The 22,396-nt window shown below is 48.6% G+C and overlaps 9 protein-coding genes across 9 annotated transcripts, besides 3 other annotated features; 4 read left to right on the forward strand and 5 right to left on the reverse strand.

Annotated features, from left to right (window-relative positions):
• Positions 1-1,197: 1,197 nt before the first annotated feature.
• On the forward strand, positions 1,198-3,651 carry FPSE_01459 (uncharacterized protein; the record flags this gene model as incomplete). The annotated part of the gene is made up of 1 exon (XM_009254579.1): positions 1,198-3,651. One exon carries the CDS (start codon positions 1,198-1,200, stop codon positions 3,649-3,651), a length of 2,454 nt encoding a protein of 817 aa, XP_009252854.1.
• A 1,053-nt stretch (positions 3,652-4,704) lies between these two features.
• FPSE_01460 (uncharacterized protein) lies at positions 4,705-5,672 on the reverse strand (the record flags this gene model as incomplete). Its single annotated transcript, XM_009254580.1, has 4 exons — positions 4,705-4,996; positions 5,097-5,285; positions 5,359-5,404; positions 5,462-5,672. 4 exons carry the CDS (start codon positions 5,670-5,672, stop codon positions 4,705-4,707), a joined length of 738 nt encoding a protein of 245 aa, XP_009252855.1.
• A 1,405-nt stretch (positions 5,673-7,077) lies between these two features.
• Positions 7,078-7,117: a repeat region.
• A 30-nt stretch (positions 7,118-7,147) lies between these two features.
• FPSE_01461 (uncharacterized protein) lies at positions 7,148-9,041 on the forward strand (the record flags this gene model as incomplete). Its single annotated transcript, XM_009254581.1, has 3 exons — positions 7,148-7,296; positions 7,353-8,835; positions 8,886-9,041. The coding sequence occupies 3 exons, from the start codon at positions 7,148-7,150 to the stop codon at positions 9,039-9,041; spliced, it is 1,788 nt and encodes a 595-aa protein (XP_009252856.1).
• Positions 9,042-9,447: 406 nt separating this feature from the next.
• FPSE_01462 (uncharacterized protein) lies at positions 9,448-12,030 on the reverse strand (the record flags this gene model as incomplete). Its single annotated transcript, XM_009254582.1, has 1 exon — positions 9,448-12,030. One exon carries the CDS (start codon positions 12,028-12,030, stop codon positions 9,448-9,450), a length of 2,583 nt encoding a protein of 860 aa, XP_009252857.1.
• A 492-nt stretch (positions 12,031-12,522) lies between these two features.
• On the reverse strand, positions 12,523-13,849 carry FPSE_01463 (uncharacterized protein; the record flags this gene model as incomplete). The annotated part of the gene is made up of 3 exons (XM_009254583.1): positions 12,523-12,629; positions 12,676-13,302; positions 13,360-13,849. 3 exons carry the CDS (start codon positions 13,847-13,849, stop codon positions 12,523-12,525), a joined length of 1,224 nt encoding a protein of 407 aa, XP_009252858.1.
• Positions 13,850-14,579: 730 nt separating this feature from the next.
• On the forward strand, positions 14,580-15,707 carry FPSE_01464 (uncharacterized protein; the record flags this gene model as incomplete). Its single annotated transcript, XM_009254584.1, has 2 exons — positions 14,580-14,747; positions 15,105-15,707. 2 exons carry the CDS (start codon positions 14,580-14,582, stop codon positions 15,705-15,707), a joined length of 771 nt encoding a protein of 256 aa, XP_009252859.1.
• A 151-nt stretch (positions 15,708-15,858) lies between these two features.
• On the reverse strand, positions 15,859-17,788 carry FPSE_01465 (uncharacterized protein; the record flags this gene model as incomplete). The annotated part of the gene is made up of 6 exons (XM_009254585.1): positions 15,859-15,959; positions 16,010-16,535; positions 16,587-16,972; positions 17,026-17,071; positions 17,197-17,598; positions 17,681-17,788. The coding sequence occupies 6 exons, from the start codon at positions 17,786-17,788 to the stop codon at positions 15,859-15,861; spliced, it is 1,569 nt and encodes a 522-aa protein (XP_009252860.1).
• Positions 17,789-19,019: 1,231 nt separating this feature from the next.
• FPSE_01466 (uncharacterized protein) lies at positions 19,020-19,195 on the forward strand (the record flags this gene model as incomplete). Its single annotated transcript, XM_061988429.1, has 2 exons — positions 19,020-19,077; positions 19,179-19,195. The coding sequence occupies 2 exons, from the start codon at positions 19,020-19,022 to the stop codon at positions 19,193-19,195; spliced, it is 75 nt and encodes a 24-aa protein (XP_061844458.1).
• Positions 19,196-19,940: 745 nt separating this feature from the next.
• FPSE_01467 (uncharacterized protein) lies at positions 19,941-21,578 on the reverse strand (the record flags this gene model as incomplete). Its single annotated transcript, XM_009254587.1, has 9 exons — positions 19,941-19,962; positions 20,007-20,032; positions 20,064-20,085; positions 20,205-20,243; positions 20,760-20,763; positions 20,804-20,822; positions 20,914-20,989; positions 21,447-21,484; positions 21,516-21,578. 9 exons carry the CDS (start codon positions 21,576-21,578, stop codon positions 19,941-19,943), a joined length of 309 nt encoding a protein of 102 aa, XP_009252862.1.
• Positions 20,606-20,631: a microsatellite.
• Positions 21,448-21,473: a microsatellite.
• Positions 21,579-22,396: the final 818 nt, after the last annotated feature.

Raw genomic sequence — 22,396 nt, forward strand, 5'->3', positions numbered from 1 at the left:
CCCGTATCGTACCACAACGTGTAATCGACTTCATGTGAAACAGCGATTCCTGGATAGTTGCAGCAGAGGGTTTGATTCGGTTGTGATTTTCTGCTGATCAAATGTCCGATCATTGAAAAATGGAAGGTTGCAGTGTAACAAACATGAGACTTCCGTGAAGCCTCTGGCTTGATTGGGTGCGACAACATTTTGAGTTGGCGAGCCGAGAATGCATGTTGATCGACCGTGACCTGGAGGATTATCCACTTTGAGAAGCACGATCTAAGACGTTTCCAGAACAATTCCGTTCTTCTAGAGACGTTAAGAGCTGACCGTAACAGGCGAGTCAGTTTGCGGTTTCAGGTTTCGAATAGCCAATCGCTCTGCTCCGTATGTCAGGTAAGTTAGCTTGGAGGTGCTCACGCGTGGACAGTCCTCAGGGTATCAGAAAAATTGACCGCTGGGAGCATAAGAGATAGAATTATTAGGACATCTTATGGCACTTAGACTAAGCTTCTTTGACTACTTATTTTTATACCCTAAGACTCGGGAGGCCAGCTTTTCTGCTACCCACTATCTAGACAGTCTTGTCAATCTTGTAGGGGCAAGGACTGCTTGTTTGCTTTTTATATGGGTATCATTTCCATATTTTGTTTTGAATCATCCGAGTTTTCAGACAGATGTCGCTGTAGCATATCCATAGACTGATCACAAAGTCAGACATAAATATCCATAGAGCAATCACTGCTACCTGTGTCATAGGTTTGTGGTTTCTTCCTGTTGTACATGTCTTGTAAGGGAAGGTGGCACTTCGGAGCTCCGAAAAACCTGAATACCGGCAGCAATGGGCAAAGACATAATGCGTGGTAAGCGGAACGTTCGGATTGGCGACACGAGTCCTTTCTAAGATATCAATCAGACAAATTCCCTCCAACAAATCGATTGAAGTTAATGGTGGTGGTGTCTTATTCCTCAAACAGCAACTGATCACCTGACCCTCCAAGCCCAAGTCGTATCTCCGCTCGGTACAAGCAGAAACTTCTCCACAACAGTTATCAGATGAGATTGATAAAGATATCTCTTTTCACTTGCTAATGCCCCTCAGGATCGGCCATCGAGCGATTTCTCCTCCTACCCCTTCGTAACTCCGAGAAGCACCCGCATTCGCATCGGTATTCGCACAGCATTGGACCAAGCTCCGGCTGTCATCGACCGACTATGACTTCTTCAGACCGAAGTGAGACCCCGGACTCGGACGGTGACCGAAAGCCTGGGGCCCGAGACGACTCGAGCCAGCCCGCCCGCAAACGGCAGCGTGTCCGCCTCAGTTGCCTCGAGTGCCGCCGCCGAAAGCTATCGTGCGATCGAGGCTTTCCGTGCGAACGTTGCATCAAGAGCGGCACGCCTGATCGCTGCAGCTACGAGTCCCGCAATGGAGAGGTTGTAAATGCCTCGTCGGGCGTCCCGCCCCCGTTTGCCCAACTCGACTCCCGCCGCTTCGTCGATCCCGCGACGGGCTTGTCCCCACGGGACCCTGAATTTATACGCCAAGATCACGACCGAATCCGTCGATTAGAGCTTGAGATAGCTCACTTGAAGAGCCAAATCACCCGACCTGGTGCGTCTTTTGATGGGAGCACCATCGCTGGCACAACTACCTCTCCCCAAACGAAAGATGATCCCAATCATGCAAACGCCAACGTCGAGGACCCCTCGGTCCGCGAAGTACACGAGTCTATCGAAGCTACCAACATGTCGGGCGAAAAGGGCGAACTTCGATTCTTCCGAGGCAGAGGATTCCGCACGCGATACTTCGGTCCGCACAATGCCAGTATGGCGTTCGTTGAGCTGACCGGACTGTGTCCCTTCATGAAGGAGACGGCCGACGAATGGCTCCGTCCAGTCATTCTTCACGATCGCAAAGACCGAAAGAGAAGGCGCGAGGATCGTGAGAAGATCTTCGAGGATCCCGATATGGAGCTTGAGGTATTGTTACCAAACAAGGAAGAATCTGATGCTCTCATCGATGTCTACCTTGACCAATTCGAGCAAGTACATCGCATTGTTCATATTCCCACTTTCAAAAGAGAATATGTGGAATACTGGACACCTGGCTCCAACAAGCGTTGTGCTGCTTTCACAGCGCTGATCCTTTCCATGATGGCTGTAGCGAGCTGTGTTCACACTCATGAGAGCCTCAAGTTCATTGGCATGATGTCGAATGCTCGCCACTGGGCAGAGCGATGGATCAAGGCATGCGACGAATGGTCGTCGAAGCAAAGCCAAAAGCACCGACGCTTAATTCACTATCAGGTAGCTTGTCTCCTGTACTTGGGCAAGCGAGTCAACACGATCAAGAAGAAGCGCTTCTGGACAGGCTCTGGGGCCTTGATCCAGGATGGAATTGCTGTCGGTTTACATCGTGAGCCGAGCCATATGGCAGCCAAAATCACCGTCTTTCACCAAGAAATGCGCCGAAGAATCTGGGCTACAGTGCAGGAGTTTGACATGCAAGCGTCTTTTGACCACTGTCTCCCTACTCTTGTGAGCCAGCTGCACTATGACACCAATGCACCTCGCAATCTGGATGATGACGACTTTGATGAGAGTACCACTGTACTCCCGCCGTCGAAGCCTGTCAAGGAATACACATTTTCTTCTTTTCAGCATTTGGCTCGCCAGAGTCTACCTTTGCGCCTAGAGCTCAGTCGTCTTTTAACCGGTCCATCATCTGAGATAGACTACGAGCAAGTCATTCGATACACCAACGACTTGACACAGGAGATCGATGCACTCCCTTCTTGGGATATGAATCTGGAAAACGTCAGAGGGAAGAAAAACCCTTTGATCGCATATACTCTGTTGCACGTTCAGCTGAGGCAATACATTATCCCCTTGCATCAACCCTACCTCAAACTTCGCAAGCAAAACTCCAAATACCAGTACTCCGAAATCATCTACTACAACGCAGCGCGCGACATCGTTTTACTGCATGATAAGCTTTACGATCAAGGCGTTCGCAGTCTCAACTTCCTCCGCGAGGATGCCCTCACAACGGCCATTAACCTCTGCAGCGTTACAATGTTACAGCCGAGGGGTTCTACCAACATGATCATGATCAACTCGCATCATACACTCAAATTGATTGAGAAGTGCATTGCGATGAAAGAAGACCGTCTTTTGCGGTGCGGCAACAATGAGCCATGGGGATATTCTATTATGTGTGCAGCATTAGGATTACTTGAGGCCCACCTGGGAACCAAGGAGCCCGAGGTCGCCAAGTCAACATCGGCGGAGCGCTTTGTCAACTTGCACTATCGGCTCCTTGCTAACCAGGAGCCTCCTGTGTCCGGGGAGCAACTGGCAGCTGCCATGAACGGCGTGCCACCAGGAAACATGGGACCCGGGCCTACGCCCAATATACCGCTGCATGACCGGCCAAAGGTAATGAAGCTCGACTTCCACGGCAGGGCATTTCCTAATATTGGTATCCAGTCGGTGACCCCTTTCTCGTTTACGCCAACGATGCCCGTCGCTGCTCCGATCGACCCGAGTCAGGCCCCGTGGATGATGGGAGGGGATCCCACTCAACCTTTCAACCTGGACCCGAGTCTGGAGTTGCTGGGAATAAACCTGAACGAGATTTGGGGCGAGTCCTGGGAACTGGGCTGAAACAGAAAAAGAGGAAGAAAAACAGCCCTTTATTGGCTGATGAGTAATAATAATACCTAGCGTTGAAGTTTGTGCTTCACAAAGCGATGGAAAAGTATTAGGCCGGGCGTTTTGTTTTCGGATTTTTTTAAATTGTCTGTTTGATGATACCAGGTATACTGAATCACGACAATGCGAGCACTCTTGGAGCAAGTCTTGGCGTCAAATGCCAACGACTTCCATAGTGTCTTGGAAAAGCAACTCCTCTCCATATATATCTTGTGGGTTTGAATATTGAGCTCCTTGTTTGACTGACGAATTTCTCTTCAGAATCATGTGCTAATGAAATGCAACATCTACCAGTGATGTGTGATATACTCACGCGGGCGAAGAGACATGTGTTGAACCCTCGCAAATCTACGGGTTTCAACACATGGCAGACTTTTGTCTTGAGTCTTGATTGAAGACGATTTGGCGACTTTGTTCTAAAATGGCAATTGGGCGCGTTTGAAGGAACGTTATCATCGGGGTTCAGCATGTGTCCGTGATTACTGGGACTGAAAATTGATATGTCAAGCGATGCAGCGTACGTCTGTAACTACAATTCATGTCGTGTGGAAATGATCATAACGAATTTGCAAAAAATTGAACCCAATGTGCTGTGCAGCTATCAACATGATCAAATTTAGATTTGCTGGGCACTTAACGTAAAGCCATACTAAAAGTATTTCCAAGACTCCGTTCTCACGAGAATTCATGGAATAAACTGAGGAATTCTTATTGCAGCGGAGAGATATGTAAAAAGACAAAAATCTCGCCCTCCCAGATGGGGAAGGGTTCGATTTCATGATGTCTGCTGGCAAACATCATATTGATTCTGTTGGTCCAAGATGGATTCCTTGGCTCAACAGGAGTGCGATAGAAAATATGGGTGTCAATCAGTACATATATATTCAACCAATTCAGATACGAAGTGGTTATAACTTGTAGTAGTCCAAGACGCATGGCTCTCAGTATTGGTCATGTACCAATTAGTTCCATGTCAAGTTTATCCAACAGTATATGACACTCTAGTTAGTCCAAATCTTTCTTGCGGACAACAATATAGCCCTCGTTGATATTGTGTGGGTTGCCATCCTCCTCGTCATACACGAACTCTTCTTCCACGTCTACCTCATCTGATGGTTCTGGCGGCTGCTCGAACGTGCCTTCGTGCCATAGAATATCTATCAAAGCGTCGGCAATGTGGTTACCCATCCAGTCGTAGCCCTCTTTTCCCAGATGCACATGATCGTCCCAGTACCTGTGGCGATCTTGTTGTGAGAGTGAATGAAACGGAATCTTGGACTTGAGGTCAAATGCGTAGCTATTGATTATCAGTGACATGCGCAATAAAGACTGGGCCTGGGATGATAATGCCGCCGAATCTTGTCGTGATTTTTTGTCATATACACGCATCTACTTACTAATTCCGACTGTTGTTCTTGAGAATGCGTTCGTTGAGCGCATTCCTCGCTGCCATGGTTCTCTCGTTATCTGCGCTGCATTCTGGGACAGTAAGGGCAAGGACTTTGGCACCCTTGTCCCGAGCAAAGTCGTAGGTTTTTTTCAGAGATGAGAAAATGACCTCTGGGGGGATGCCGAATGCGATATCGCTGCAGGGTTATGGATCAGCTGTCTGTCTCCAGTGCCGATGATGTGGTTGTGCTGTTGGTTTATACTACTCACTTGGTGCCGCCAAGGACAATAGTCCAGTCATATGCTCTCGCGCGCCCTATTCATTCTTAGCTTTGTTCGAGTTGGCAATCAACTAGATTAATATATCGCATACAGGCAGTTTTCGTTCTGATAGAGAAACGTTCAGAAGAAGCGACGTCGCCGGGAACACCGCTTACAACAATGTCAAAGTCCACCTCTGGAAAGGTGCCCGTGAGTCGATCCTCTAGCTTGGCAGCGTACGGGTGCGACATCAGCCCCTGGCAGTAATAGCCCGAGGTGAGAGAGTCGCCAAAGCACAGTATGCGGAGCTTCTTACGAGGCATAGTGATGGTTTCTCTGGTGTTGATGTGATGGTTTTGTGAATGAGGTCGGAAGAAGTGGCGGGAGGGGGGATGTTGGTTGAGCTGATGGCGTAGTTTCAGTGTAAGCGAGTAGGCTACAGCGCTGTGATCACTGTTAAGAGGTAGTGTTCACATAGAAATGCCACTGGGCAGCATTGGTCATGCAATCTTTGGGTGACCAGTTAAGAGTTGAGTTTGAAAACTTGGGTAGTTTTTATGCTCGTAGATGAAACTGTATCATCTCTGATTCATTGCTGTCTGGTAGTGGCTTTGATTTGCTGATCTCCATGCCCGCGTGATTGATCATCCTCTGTGTCATTCATTGTTCAATAGTCGGTGACTTCTATAAAACAACAACTACCGATCATACACCCAAAAAAAATAAAAAAAATTGTTTAGCCCTTTTATAGGCTTCCTGATACCGGATGTATATGATTGGCTCATAAATGCAATGTATGTATGTTCATCGAGTTGAACGGTTGACAAGATTCAAATCATAGTTGTCTGCAGGGTAGACCGACTGCCAACTTGAAAGGCAGCCAGCCAACAGAACAGCTGTCTCAAACCACACACAACATATTTTATAATGAGAACAAAGAAATCAACCGACGGTGATGAGTTGGGTTTTCGCGTGTATACAGCATCTAATTAGGTGAGTGAGATCAGGCTCGTCAAGGTTATTGCACAGAAGAATGTGCCAGGATCATATACCCCATTCTGTACACTATCTTCAACAACTACCATTGGTGAGATGGCCGAGTTGGTTATGGCGCCAGGTTAAGGTAAACCTTAACACCAATTTCCTGGTGGAGCAATCCTCCTGGGTTCGAGTCCCAGTCTCATCAAGAGATTCTTTTTTTGCCTATTGTACTGAATCGATAGATAAGAAAAAGCTTCGTTGCGCCGCCCGTGCGATGACGGAGCCTTTGCCACGACATCATAGCAAAAATTTTGAGGCTAGTCGGAAGCTTCAAACTCAATCCGTACAGCTCTTGCTAGAGATGGATGGAAGCTTGATCCCCTCCAAGAAGCAATAGTCTCCCCTCAAATAGAGTAATAAACATTCAGTTCCCTCCGCAATTACTCGTCATACCCATCAAGCTATGACCAAGTATAAGGCTGATTCCCCTGCAAAAAATTAATAATTTGTAGACGGCTTCTGGTATTGTTGTTACCGGCACTTTAGAAACGACCCACGCTTAAGCGCGGATTCTTTGATTTTTTTTCCTGCTCTTGGTCCTATCTGCTCCTTCTTGCCCCGCCCCCTCATCAGCTTGCCATTGCGAAATCGCTACTACCCCGCCAAACTTTTTCCTTTTGGCCTTTCCTTACTCGCCAGGAGCCCAATCCGCACCTGAATGAGGCGCCTGTTTTCTACTTACAGCTTTTTTTCTTCCTTTTCTTCTTCGTCCTCTTCTTTTTCATCTCCAAAAAGCTTCTCTCTTCTAGCTTCCAACATGTCCTCCCAGCAGAAGATCGCCATCGTCTCGGTCTACGATAAGACCGGTCTGTTGGACCTGGCCAAGGGTCTTGTCCAGCAGAATGTTCGAATTCTCGCCTCTGGAGGCACCTCTAAGATGATCCGAGAGTCGGGCTTCCCTGTCGAGTAGGTGAACTCAATTGTTTATACTATGCGACAATAGAGCTAATTGACTTTCACAGGGACGTTTCCGCCATCACCAAGGCCCCTGAGATGCTTGCTGGTCGCGTCAAGACTCTGCACCCTGCCGTCCACGCTGGTATCTTGGCCCGCGACCTCGCCTCTGACGAGAAGGACCTTGCCGACCAGAACATCAACAAGGTTGACTACGTCATCTGCAACCTCTACCCCTTCAAGGACACTGTCGCCAAGATCAACGTCAGCATCCCCGAGGCTGTTGAGGAGATCGATATTGGTGGTGTTACCCTCATCCGCGCTGCCGCCAAGAACCACAAGCGTGTTACCATCCTCAGCGACCCCAACGACTACGCGGGCTTCCTCAAGGAGCTCGAGAAGGGCGACGTCACCGAGAGCAGCCGCAACCGATACGCCCTCAAGGCCTTCGAGCACACTGCCGACTACGATGCCGCCATCTCCCAGTTCTTCCGCAAGGAGTACGCTGGTAACGGCGACCAGTACAGCGCTCTCCGATACGGCGCCAACCCCCACCAGAAGCCTGCTGCCGCCTACGTTTCCGAGGGTAACCTTCCCTTCAAGGTCCTTGGTGGCTCTCCTGGTTACATCAACCTCCTCGACGCCCTGAACGCCTGGCCTCTCGTTAAGGAGCTCCACAAGGCCCTTGGCAAGCCCGCCGCTGCCAGCTTCAAGCACGTCTCTCCTGCTGGTGCTGCCATCGGCCTCCCTCTTACTGAGGAGGAGAAGAAGGTCTACTTTGTCCACGACATTGAGGGCATTGACGAGTCCAGCCTCGCCCAGGCTTACGCTCGTGCCCGTGGTGCCGACCGCATGAGCAGCTTTGGCGACATGATTGCTCTTAGCGACGTCGTTGATGTTCCTACTGCTCGCATCATCTCCAAGGAGGTCTCTGACGGTGTCATTGCTCCTGGCTACGAGGAAGCCGCTCTTGAGATCCTCAAGAAGAAGAAGGGTGGCCGATACCTGGTTCTTCAGATCGACCCTGAGTACAATCCTCCTGCTACCGAGACCCGCACTGTCTACGGTATCAACCTCCAGCAGCACCGTAACGATGTTGAGATCACCCCCAAGCACTTCAACACCATCATCACCCCCAAGGACACTGCTTCCCTCCCCGAGAGCGCTGCTCGCGACCTTACCATCGCCACCATCACTCTCAAGTACACTCAGAGCAACTCTGTGTGCTACGCCTACAATGGACAAGTCGTTGGTCTCGGTGCTGGACAGCAGTCCCGAATCCACTGCACCCGACTTGCTGGCGACAAGGCCGACAACTGGTGGATGCGATTCCACGAGCGCGTTCTCGGCATCAAGTGGAAGAAGGGTACCAAGCGTCCCGACAAGAGCAACGCCATTGACCTGCTCGTCAGCGGCCAGCTCCCTAAGGATGGTCCTGAGCGCGAGGCTTTCGAAGGTGTCTTTGAGGAGGTCCCTGCTGCCTTTACTGCCGAGGAGCGTGAGGCTTGGATGAAGCAGCTCAAGAATGTTTGCGTTTCCAGCGACGCTTTCGTAAGTAACACCTATCTTGCTTTATCAACAATCACTAACATAGAACGCAGTTCCCCTTTATTGACAACGTCTTCCGCGTGTCTCAATCAGGAGTCAAGTATGTTGCTGCCCCTGGAGGCAGCCAGAACGACTCTGCTGTCTTTGACACCGCCGAGAAGCTGGGCATTACCTTTGTTGAGCAGAACATTCGTCTGTTCCACCACTAAGCGACACCTGATGAGAGAATTTGTTTTTTGCTGATTTTTAATATGAAAATGGAACCGGAAAAGTAAAGACCTGGCTTGCAGGACTTGGCATGGAAAAGAGGGATTCCCAGAAATTGTAATCTTTATGATTGCGATGTTGTATATATGATAGACTTAACGCCGCGCTCAGACGCTCACTTCAACGTGATTATGATGATTTTTGAACCATTCGTAAAGTTGTATTCCCCGTTTGTTTTGTGACTCTATCTCACTCGACGGCTTTCACACATAAGTGAGCCTGGCCGAAAGCATCTACTCCCTTTGCTCCGTTCCATGGTTGCTTCCCTTCCAATCCCAAAAGCAGATCAAAATTAAATGAAATCGCAAATCGCAGCATTTTTTGCAACCCAATCCCATTACCCCTTTATTAGTCTTCAATGTCATCATCGCTGAGCACCAATTTCTGAGCAAGCAATCCCGATACGTTTCCATCCTTTATACCCGCGCGCTTCTTTCGAGGACTCATTTCTTCTGAGGGCTTGTCTGTTGCCCACGCTTCTCCAGGTGGCATATCGTCTTCGGCATCGGATTCTTCATCTACAGCGTTGATGCCTTTAAATGCGACTACCTTTTCAAGATCGCGAAGACGGAATGTGGATGTCTTGCGAGCTCGGGCAATATGAGCCATGTACGGCAGACGCTCAAGCAGCAGTTCGCGCCGGGCTGCGCTGCCGAGTGAAAGCAGAGGCGTGTCCTGAGTCTCATGTTCCTCCTGTTTCTGCTGCTGTAGCTTTATAGCAGCCTGTCGGCTCTGTTGCTTGCGTTGCATCCAGGAAGTTTCATCAGAATTCTGTTGTGGGCGACGGAACGCTGTAGCGCCATCGGTGAGGTTCTTGGTCGCTCCATCATCGCCCCTGAGTAACTTCGTGGACCACATATCCACAAAACCCTCCAGCTCTTCCTTGGCGCGCCAGAGTTTTAGACTGGTTGGGTAGAACATCTTGAACGCATCAGTACCTTTGAGCATGGACGACGATTTGCGTTTGACAGGGTTGGGAAGAGAGAACAGCATGCCGCGAACGGCGACCTGAAATGTTATTTCGTCTTGTCGCAACACATGGCTTCCAGAGTCTGGACTTGAAAAGCCGCCTCTGCCTCCAAAGAATATGTCTCTTGACGGAGAGAGGAGGTCGGCCTGGGAGAGGTACTCGATACAATCATTGACGTAGTCCATTGGTGTCGACAGGTCCATAGGGTCTGTACTCTCGCATGATAGAACGTAGTTCTCATGTAACGCTGAGACAAATGTGTGTGTATCGGTGCCAGTCTCATCAATTAGAGTATCCACGGAAACTTCTGACCGTTTTGGTCGCGAATGTTGCGAAAGAAAGCCCGGCAGTCTTTCAGTGGTATCATCCCGCGGAGCAAATTCGTCTCGCTTGTTGTAAACCACCTTTCCAATCGCGTGGAAGATACCGAGACTCGCCTCACGCTGCGATATCAACTCCAGGCTCTCCTCTTCACCCTGGGTAAGCTTGATGGCATCCTTCGTACCCTTGGTCTGTTTCGTAAAAGCAACTTTGTTGCCCCAGTCACCTTGTTGGTCACCTTTCAAGCAGAGGAACTCGAGGGACGAGGCGGCGTTTCTGATGTCTCCAATCTCGCCAAGACGCTTCAGAACCTGAGGACCTGGAGTTTTCCTTCGTCCTGACTTCCGCGCTTCTTTTTGAACGATCAGTTCAAGTGCTTTCAGGAGGAACGATGGTGCGATGGCGTTGAACTCAATCATACCAACCCCTGGATGTTGCAGGATTTCAGGACCAAGGAGTCGATGTGCGGTAAAACTGTCGGCTGAGGCGGATGTCGTGGTGAGATGAGTCTCTGAAATGATCATGACTACTGGTGTCACGGGTTCCTGTTGAAAAGGTTTCGCAAACATAGACAGAGAGGGCGTGTTATTGGCAAGGTATTGTAGGATGGCATTGCGGAAAGATGTCAATGCGGTCGAGGACTTTGCAAACGTGTTTGGGAACTCTTCAATGAGTATTACTCGTTTGGAATCGCTTTTTCGTACAGCCTGCGAGCTACTCTGGGAGGATGGCAATGTCGGGACATCTGTATCCAACGCTCCAAATTTCCCACCGCGACCAAGAAATTCTTCGAATTGCGCTGATGCCGAAACGAATCCCAACCCGGAGCTTCCTGCAGGGTTCCTCCATTCAAGAAGCTCGCAACCCATGTCGTTCGCCAAGAGTCGCATCGTTGTCGTTTTCCCAGAACCTGCTGCACCTTTGAGGATGAGTAGACGCTGTCGCATGCGTCCAGCTATAACATCCTCCAACCATCTTCTCACATCTGATACTTTCTTCTTGTTTACCGCGATTTCCTCTAGGTTCTTCGGACCAAATCGCTCGGACCATGGTCGTGTATCGTCGTTGGCGGTGGCAAGGGGTATTGGTTTCGGTGGTTTGATGAACTTCTGGCTAGCACTGGGCGCGGCCGGGAATGCCGTCTGTGAATCATCTCGTAGCCTCTTCTTCGCGTGTTGGCCAACCAAACTCGAAGAACTTGCTTTTTGTTCAGAAATATCATCGTCTTCTGAGATAGGATCGCTGATAATATCGTCGAGGGGAACGGATTGTCTATCCCCTGCTCCTGTCTTTACAGCTTTCTGTGCCTGGTTGGAGAAGAGGGTCCTCAAATCTGCCGTCTTCCCCTTGTCCGCCGCTTTTCCAACATCCTTTGTTCGCTTCGTGCTGGGGCTCGTACTGTTGCGCTGGTTTTGGTGCGCGCGACGTGGTAGGCGGAGGGAACCATTCTTGGCTGGCTTGCTGGCAAGGATTTTGGGTTTTGTAGGACTCGGAGAAGCTGTAGGGGCGCGGTTTTTCGTAGGGGAGCTTGGTGAGGAAAGGAGGAATTTGTTCAGGGTATTATTAGCACGGGGCTGTTCGTCTTCATCGTCTGAAGCTTCGACGATGTTCCGCCGGCGGCGCTTCGCGGGCGGAGCCATCAACGCAGATTATGCATTTACAGAGGCAGCATACCGTTATATAAGAGTACGCGACCAAGCTATAGATGTCAAATTGTCGAGTTTTATAGGCCCTGGTAGAAGTGATGATGACGATGCGATGTTGCTGTTGAGCTGATAGCTGGAGCTCTGGAGCCTGCCTTATCGTGAATTGAACACCGGCTCCACAGCACAGTAGAGACCCACTTTGATAGACACCCCAACTGGAACTGAAGGTCATCGTGACTGACAAACATGATACCTAGATGAATAAATATACTTGATGATAGGTAATAAATCATTGTATATGAGTTGGTCATAGGCCTCTATGTCATTTCATACATTCTCATTACAGCTAATCGATAAAAACCGGTCAAATACCAGTGGTGGTTTTACAGCGAGCCATTCCTATTGACCTGGTATAAAAGCTACAATTTCACTTCGTTTTTCATACAATCCCATTCCTATTATTCCATTTCCTCGCAGAACTTCACATCAAAATGTCCAACCTTGAAAGTTGTCAACAAACGTAAGGGCTGCCAGGAGGTAGCGGTCGTGAACATCACCCCATGTCCTGGATGCTTCCTTCAAAGCACGAATTGCTGCTACAGGTTAGCTGAAATCTTTTAATCAGGATATTAAACTTACCCTTGACGTAGTGAGCATCAGTGGCCCAGTCCGAGTTTAAAGCCTTGTCCTCAACATACTTCCAGCCTCGCTGTTTAGCATCGCTATCGACATTGTCCGGATCAGGAAGAGGCCGGCCCTTCACAATGAAGATTCCTAAGACAAGTAACCACCACTCCCGGACAAGAGTAATGTGGTATTTCTCGGGGATGAACGGAAGTAAAATTCGAACAGCATGGCTTGTTGTTAGCAGATGTACAAGCAGGAAATTGAATGCATGGGTGCCTGGTTTGACTGTCGCAACGAGAAGAGCAGCCGCAGCTTCTTGGGACAACTCAAATTGCTTCAAGGGATCATTAATCTCCCATGCATTCCAGTATTCCAGAATGATATCCTCATGCTTGTCAAAGAGTTCTTCCATGTCGCTTAGGTCAGGGCTGATGGAGTCGAATCGACTATCTTTGGCCAATTTGGTGAGAAGATCTAGTGGTGATGCCGAATTGAAAGGCGCTTGCTTGGTATATGACGAACTATCGAGATACTTGTGGAAAAAGTTGTACTGGACACAAGCCAGTCCCAAAGCTTCCATAGCGAGTTCCTTGCAATCCATCTCGAAAGCATAGCCCAAGTGGATAAGGGGATGTCCAACTATTCGAGTCAGCAATTGAACCTTTGGCTCTCATATGAAAGGTATAGTAAACGTACGACCACAGATCAGACCATGGAATAAAGGTTCATCGCCAGTGAACAGATAGTGTTGCATCTCCTGGCGCCAGTCATATTTGAATCGCATAACAAATTTGTCTTCAAAGAAGTCCACATAAGCACGCTGGAATCTCTTGTCGCCTCTGTGTTGTTCCCAGTCATCTTCGCCAAGCTCGGCGGGTGAAGGTACCCATGGGTCCAGTTCTCGAATTTCCTTGTCATAGATGTCGTTCATCTGAGAAATACTTGCTCCTAATAGATATGCAGAGCTAAGAATGTGAGAGTTGTGATTGTCGTATTGAAGATTGTGATAGACGACGGAGTAGTTGGCATGATTTGCCTTGATTAGATGCTTCAGACATCTTGCCCGTTTGTCCGGGTCTGTCTCAATGTGATGAATCTCAACAGAGGGTACATTGATCGCCTGGCGGTTAGAATAAAGCCCCAATAGTCGATTGACCACGGGTACTTGTGAGAGGATGCCAGACATGATATCGAAGTTGTTTGAGAGGTGAGATTGATAATGTTAATGAGGAGAGAATGACAATGACGTTCAACCAAAAGCCCCGGCAGGAGCGATCAAATTGAGCTTCCGTTGGGGCTTCCAGCGGACACTAACAAATGAAATAGCGGGGCTTCTTTTCCTTTGGGGGTCACGATGTAGCTGCACCTTCCCCAATGACAAGACGCGTGCACGGACCATTTACTTATCAATCTCAAGAATGAGCCGCGTCTCCTTCTTTTTAAACTTCATCCTTTCACTTCACTCTCCATCGAGTAATACCTCGAGTATGGTCTCTCAACCCCCTGCAGCGATATATGCAGAACTGCTCTCGAATATCAAGCAAATTTCCGTTGTGGCATCTCTATCAGCGCCAGCAAATCCTTCAACAAAAGCAGACATCTCAAATGGGGGCCGTCAACTTAACGTGACGCACCAAGGCCATACGGAGAGTATCACTCTGCCGGCACAAACATCTGTGGCTGGAGTCTTACCTGTGGCTCAGACCGGTCGCCCAAGTCTATCATGGAGGCTTCCAGTCTCACCCGCAGAGGCAAAACCTGCACAATTCTCCTTGGAGAACCAGGCGTTACCGTGGACATCTGTTGACATAAAGACGGGCTCACCGGTAGGCTGCCGGGGTTGTGGAGGTGGATTTGTTTCTCAGGGTGCCATAAATGAATGGAAAGACTTGCCAAGTGAGAATTGGGCTGAAATGATGGAGTTCTGGCACTGCCATAAACCTCATGACCACGAACACCAAGATTCCGAGTCTCTGGCCACCAAAGGTTACGGTGCCAACTCTGCTATATCAGCGCAGCAGGGTGTCGGCTTTGTCGACTTGACTTCATTCCTGTTCACAGAATCTGACTGCCGAGGCTTAAAAGTAAGTATTTCATCCAATCGCCACTGATTTTGCTCTTGACCATGTTCGGCCAAACCTCGAACCATTACCTCTGGGGAGAAAGAAGATGTCCATGTCGGTATTTCCAAACCTTTCAATGATTCGGCCATCGATACAACTCCCCAAGATTGATGCTTTTGTCGTCCCCACCCCAATGGGCAGCTAGCCTTTTGGAAACCTTCCGCACGGAATGGGTTCCTAGGGTGATGCTGAAGACGCTGCCTCCTCCTTTCATCCAACCTCTCACAGGCATGGGAGTTTGGAGATTATCAAGAGGCATATTGTCCAAGGATTAGCGTGATGCCTTTTGTTCATCGACTGTCTGCTTACATGTTGCAGTATTCTTCTTCGACAATGGATGCTGGGTTCGACATGTTGTCTTTGGCGCTTGAGGACGATGAGAGTAACAAGTTCTTACACGTATTTTGTCGAAAGTGTGCAACAGAAGTAGGTCTGTACAACGTTGCGGCATCATCTGTTACTCTGTTTAAATGGCAAATTACTTGTCAAACCAAAACTCCAGATCCCAACCCAAGCAGCCCAGAGTGTCTTGCAGCGACTCTCATGGCTACAATTTCGAGGTCGGGGTCATCCAAGTCTATCATCACGCCGCATGTGCTTGGATCTGTAAAGCCGGGTTCAGCGGTTGCACGCCAGAACCTTCATCTTTGGGTGTTGAATCCCAATGTGATATACACAGTATCTTCTACCACTGGCTGCAAGACGGCTATGAAGATACTCTACAAGCATATCGACTCGGAAGAGGGCGATAAGCTGATTACATCCATGACCTCGGATGTCCAGGAGATTACTCTGCCAGAGACAGCCATCAAAGCTGCAGAAGAGTGCTTGTTGGCGAGCAGTCAACTGCTGCCAGCTCAAGAACGGACTTTTAAGGAGTGGAATGTCGGGTTGCTTGGAAGATGGGAACCCTATTCCTGAGTAGTAGAAAAAAAATAGAATAGAAATAAATCATTGGTATCTTGTATGCCTTTTCGTTAAGCCTATCATTTGCCCAATTGCCGCCGCGACCGCTATTCGCATGAAACCCCAACTCCTTGCCATGGCATCCAACATGTATAAATAGATGCCCTCAGTGACTAATCTGCTTGGGTCTAAGCCCTGCTTCTCGATCCAAAATCATTCTTCGCAGTAACTGATCAGGCGATGCTGACATGGACATGGATTCTCTTTCTAAATTTAAGGTCAGTTTAAAGTTCAGGGATGAGTAAGAAATTACCTACGAAAATAGAAACTCTCTGTACGTAGACTCATGAAAGCTTCTATGAGAGATTCATCATCATCTAACAGCTTTCGCGTAGCTGCGACTCGAAAATCGGCGTACAAGGGACTGGTTACCCGGAACATGGCCGCGTATATGGATACTAGATAGTGATAGAAGTGCGTGCCGACTTCCAGCTTGCATTCTGGAAAACCACTATAGTCCTCTGGTACATGGCATGGGAATTGTCGAAAAGCCATGTATGTGTGGACCAGTTTTCGGTACATCAGAATCAAGCACCAGAGACTGGCCCAGAGGGCTATTGAATTGTCGGAACCGATTCCTGTAGGCCCAAAAACTAGCTTCTCCAATTCTAGGAGAACTTCTTTCTCAATGGGTTGGGAGGCCGCTTTCGAGATCTGTCCGAATTGGGTATGTAGAGCGCAAGAGGGCGGTGTCATGTCGCCGCCTTCTTCGACACATAGAATCAGTCCCAGGCGGATCTTAGTCAGGCAATTGAGTTTGTGCACTTTGCGGACAAAGTCATGCTAAGCAGTGTCAGGTGGCGGAGCAAGGGATCACGACAGGATACTGCTTACCATTGGTAGGGGTGACTTTGATTGACTGTATCTCAGGATGAAAGAATCCACAGTTTGTTGGAACCCTATGCAACGGGTTTCTTGGTAGCTGATGATTCTTTCGACCCAACCAACTAAATGACTGGGTGGAAGAAGTTGCGGCAAGGCATATCGGGCACTTTCCTGCCGGTAAGATTCGACTTGGCCGCCGGCTTGATCTGTCACGACCCAGCAGCAGAACCATGGCGGCGTCGTGTTTCCATAGTAGTCCTGGACTTCGACCTCCAGAGCTGGGTTGCCAGGATAGTCCATCGCTAACGACACTTTACGGTGAGGTCCCAGATGGGTCGTGCCAGCAATGAGCTCCTGATCAAGCAGACGCGCAGTGTAATCAATGTAGTGAAGATCTGGAGATGTTAGACTGCTTCTGATATGAGATTCAAGCCAGCGTTGTACTAACCTCCAGAACTGAATCTCATTTTGGTCAGTTTCTCGCGAATACACAACTGTTGTCCGAGGATACCAGCAGCTTTCTCGCATGACTGGCATGGCGCTCCTACGCCACACTAAGAGGTCAACCTCTGCTTGATTCATTCGAGGCATTCAGCAAAGCCAAACGAGATCAACATACAGAAATCCTTCGGAATTTGCATCGAAAACAAGCACCGCTTTTGCGTACTTGAGCAACTTCCTGTCGTCTCTTTTCGTCAAAGTCCTTCCTCTTTTTCTTGATACCGTTCGGTTTGGTGGGGTTGGAGGGGAAGCATATGACGGAGTATTCGGGTATCGATGAGACACTAGAACGAATTCCTCTACGTCTTGGCTGCGTACGTGAATGATTCAGTTCACTGCCACGTTGTGTATCATCTTGTCTCTTTTGCTTGTGTTGTATCTCGTCGCTGGCGGCGGCAGGGATAACGATCTCGTCTAAACATGTCTGAGCCTGGGCTGGTTCATTTGGTGGTGTTGAACAAAGACGCTGAACATGGAGGAACTCGTCCAGGTCAACATCATTAGGAGAGTTCGACACAGACTGAAAGATTTGCAGAGGTGGAGAATCCATTTTATGAAGAAGTTGAGGACTGAAACAGAGATGAGGTTCGATTAAGGTATACCTCCTTCCTTCCTTGAACATTCGTGATATCCTCCATGTCCTCGCAGAAAGTGGGTCTCGGTGAGTTGAAATTTGCCGTAATAGGAAAGTTTACGTCACGTGAAGTCATCATGTATGAACAGAGAAGGATCCAATCGCAAGGGTGAGTTTCTCTTTGGGTGAGCTTCTTGAGTCAGGCATTCAAGTACAGTGGGCGACTCGTCTCAGTTTTGGCTTAACGAGGCTTGTATCACGAATGGATAGAGAAAAGCGCAACATTGAATTACATGTGCATGCGCACAGTCAGGGTCTAGGGTCTAGTTTAGTATATAAGCACTTGTTGCTTGTGTTGTTTAAATTAAGCCGACACAGCCAATTTGATATGTGGACGCGTCGTAGCTTTGACTTGGCTGTACGGGGGATCAATTGAGCTTACCAATAAAATAGGTAGGATCAGTGAGGCGGTTGTGGTTGTGACAGAGAGTTAAGCTTGCTTTAACAATGAGGCCCACTGAACTTATTGCAACATCTCCGACAATGACTGATGCAGAGTTCATAAAGGCATCTATCACCCGAGATATTGCTTGTGTTGTGGGTTTTTAACTACTCGCGATATGAGATGAGATTCTTCTTTCTCCATGACGGTCGCCCGCCGGGATCCGCAGGGCCGTTTTGGGACTTGGTGAGGGGGGAACAGACCAGGCTGGCTCTGGCTCGAGACCAGGGTGGGACGATTTTCCGGAATGTTCTATAAAAAGGTACAGTATGCAAACGCAAAAGCAGACGCAGAGACGAGATGCAGATGCAGATGCAGTTGAATGTGGATTTTTGGTACCCTTTTAGTTGAGCATGTAACTCAAGAACTGGAGCCCAAAAGACGGAGAAGAGAGGTTCAATAGCCATTGAGACGTGGTCAACTCCTCATGCTACCTTTTTTCTTGGTCTTGTTCATCTGTTACTCCCTTTTTCTTCTGATTTGCAGGGCCAATTTCGGCTACCGCCAAGTCTCCCTCCAAGCGAACGATGAACTAGACCAGGGGACTAAACTATGACGCAAATCTACGATACCTTGGTGGTCTACCAGTGCATGTCTCTCTCTTAGCGTCGGGCAGTTTGGGTGTTCCTCTTCTGCCGTCCCTTCAAAAATCAACCTGTCAGTTTGTGGATTGCGTTGCATGAAAAGCAACCACAACAAATGCACTTCCGTTTCTGACAGACAATTCTCTGCTGCCAATTATTGTCGCGGCGTTAATATTCATTCGAGCTCGGTTCCCGGTGCGGTATGCACCTTGGTTCGATGACAGGTAACTTGTCATGTCTGTTGGCCGAATCCTTGAACTTGTTCCTTTCTGGAGCAAAGAATGGCGACGATCATGGGCGTTGTTGGGCGCCGTGCTACCGTCCTGTGCATGCAGGGCCGTAAGCCCCCTGTTTTACGGACACTTTTTTCCTCCTGTGTTCCGTTATGTGATGTGTATGGCGATTCGTGTAACAGCTAATAATAAGCTAGCATGGCACAGAAAAGTCGGCCGAGTAAAGCCGGAATAAAGAATAGACCACTAGGTACGGATACTATGTATGGAGTACGAGCCCGGTACGAACTTTCCAAGACTCACTAAGGTTGGAAAATGGATTTTCGCGAACACAAGTTTACAATTTTACCATCATGTGCTGTTGAGTCGGTCTGCAATACGAGAAGACAAGAACTTTCTACCTGGGGTATGAGAGGGAATTCCTGCTGCAACCGACAAGACAGTAACAGCCCAGGCGATCCATTCGTGACGCGAGATGGAAACGACCAACCAGGGCGTCATGTTTCGTGAGTTGGTTTTGCAGATCGATCTTACGAGGCGACCCTCAGCCACGAGACGACACGAAACGGCCGAGAGGGGAATAAAATAGCCCGACAGACATGAGAGACAGAAGGAGGGGGGGAAAAGGGGGCACTGCAGGATTACAGTAAGTAGGTAGGGGCGGATAATATTTGCCGCGTAAGTTGGGGTCTTTGGAGTTTGGTTTCTGACTGTGATTTTCATTGTTTCTCATCTCCAATGAGCATCATGACGGGTGAGGCCTATGATGTGGTTGATGTGCCGTAGCCGAAAGAGGGAGAGGGACTGGCGATGACTGGACCGATAATTGCAACCGGTTTAGGCGTTATTTTTTTATTTTTTTTTGACGGTAGCACCACCCGGGATGTGGCAGAGACTCGGAGGTTCCAAAGTTTACCCCATGTTGATCACGGTTTTGAGGAGAGCAGAAAAAACCACAACGACAGACATTCAAACGTGGATTGGACAGAATCTGAGATGATCATAATTAAGCGCTGCGTATACAGATATACGTACAACTTCCAGATGCTAGCTTCCCATCTCTAATTTTGAGGCATACTTTAATCTACATACTGTACTGACTGTATTGCACTCACTGCACAGTATCAGCAATTTCAGCCCCCTACAAGACGAACAAGCTGAAACTTTGAAACGGCCAAGCACTGTGAAAATACAGGGAGCGTGGGGTCGACGGTTGGCTGTCGCTGATCTTACCCTCGAATCCCTGAATTGCTCAATTGCGATCCTTCAGCGCTGTTACCATGTAATAATACCTGACTTTATCCAGTCCAGTCGAGGATGCCCGATGAACCATCAAACATCCAAGGCACCAGACTAGATGAATGTCACTATGATGTATCTTCAAGTACTCCATCTAGGGTCCATCGCAGTTTTTCATTATGAGGAAGTATGGAGCTTTGAGAGCTCCAATCCCGCACTGCCTACCAGAATCGGATCTTGGGGGGGGGTTCGCCATAGCGGAAGCTAATTGCACAAGATGAGTTATTGCCCAGGTGTTGGGTTAGGTTATGCTATGTTGCACACTGTTTTTTTCTTCTCGGTCTTTTTGTCAATGCCAATACCGAGTTTCCTTGTCTACCTTCAGCCGCCCCCTTGCGAAGCACAGCAAAGCAAAGCAAAGGAACTGATTTGGACCGACACTCGATCCTCACCAGAGAAATCCCTGAGGGCCGTTGGCCAAAGCCACCCTTGGCCGAGAGCATTGGTCAATGGAGATTTGCAATGCTAGTATTTCTTGCAGAAGCTTACCGTACTGTTGGTGGTACAGTATATGTATACTTCATAAGCCATACCTGGTACGTGCTGGGACTGCTAGTCAGATTTCAGGTCTGTTTTATGCTTGTTGTGAGAAGTGAGGGAGGCACACAAGGTTGTAAAATTCGAGATTCGACGATGTACATACAAATTGGCAGATCAAACATTGAATACGAGGAACCCCTAGCAACATGGATGTCTTAAAATGCCAGGGTCCAATGTGGCTGTACATGCCGTAGTATTGATTCAACCAGCCCAGCCCAGCTCAACAATAGTTCAGTGGCATCACCAAGTAAGACAGGCGCCTAACTCAGCTAGGCATTTTTTCTGAAGCTCGTTCTAGAAACTCAAGAGGGAGTGTTTACTTGCTCACTACTCTTTACTTCACACAGCCGGAAAACAGCTCTCAAACAGACTAGGATTCACATGTTGATTATCCGCTTTATTGAGATGAGGTCTCCCTTCTTTGATTATTTCTCCTCTCGGTCTTAACCTTGGCTTTTCACAAGCTACTCCACTTTGTCAGCAGTCTGAACTCATTCCACAGACGAATAATGGATGAATGGGTGGAAGAGCCGCCTATGTTGACCCGCCGCTAACTGCGAGATGATGGGGAGGACAGGATTGGATGCCTCGTTTCCGATGCCACGGATCCGTAATGAATATAGCGCGTGTACACACACAGGCAGGCAAGCAAGCAGGCAGGCATGGCTAATAAGCTATGTGTACATATAAATAATTGTTACATACGACGCGACACAGAGTGACGAGGCGTTGGCTGATGAGGACGAGGATGGGCATGAGGATGAGCATGGCATGGCTGGGGCAGGAGAGAGTAAACAATAATAACACAACCCGTGTGAGGTGTATACATGTGTCAGACCTGAATAGAGAGAAGCACTGTTCTAGACACGGTATATTAATTCACCAATGTCTCAACCGTCCGTCAGTTCAATTTAGTTCACTACAATTCAGGAGAAGGAAAAGAAAAGTGGTGGTATAGATGGATGGATGGAAAAAAGTGGCTGGATTTAGGTCCCGTCCAAGAGCACTCAGCAGCCAACGTCATTGCGTATCCACCCATCCTCTATGGTCCTCCATGGATGTCCCGAGGCCCCGAAACCCGACCCCGTTGATGCAGAGACGAGACCAGCTCACTAAAAGTAGCAGCATACCGCATACCGCCCAGGTACCAGGGGAGTACTGCCTGGAACAGCCACCCAGAGTCGAGATTTCTCAGGGCTTTTATGGAGCTCTTATGGGGGCGTTTTTAGATGCAAAGTCTCCATCTTTTTGGTTCTACTGGGGGGGCTTGTCCCGGTGCAGGGAAGAGCCGTCCTAGATCTGACACGCAGCCACAGACAGTCTACGGATCCAATACATTAGTTACGACTAAAACGCTAGGCTGTCTGTCACTGTTCAGTTTACTGTGCTCTACGTTACCTTTTTAGTGGAAAAGGGCTTTGCCTGACTTTTTTTTTTCTTCAGTCGTTATTGCCGATTGTTCCTGCCCGTTCCTGTGCCAGTTCCCAGTCAGTGTTTGAGCTCTGGTCCCTTCTTTCCTTCCTTGTCATGCTTTGACATAAAGAATTGCCGACCCGCTGGTCCCCTTTTACTACACTTCTTGCTTC

Source organism: Fusarium pseudograminearum, chromosome 1 (genome assembly GCF_000303195.2).
Source record: "Fusarium pseudograminearum CS3096 chromosome 1, whole genome shotgun sequence".
In the NCBI taxonomy this organism is placed as follows: domain Eukaryota; kingdom Fungi; phylum Ascomycota; class Sordariomycetes; order Hypocreales; family Nectriaceae; genus Fusarium; species Fusarium pseudograminearum.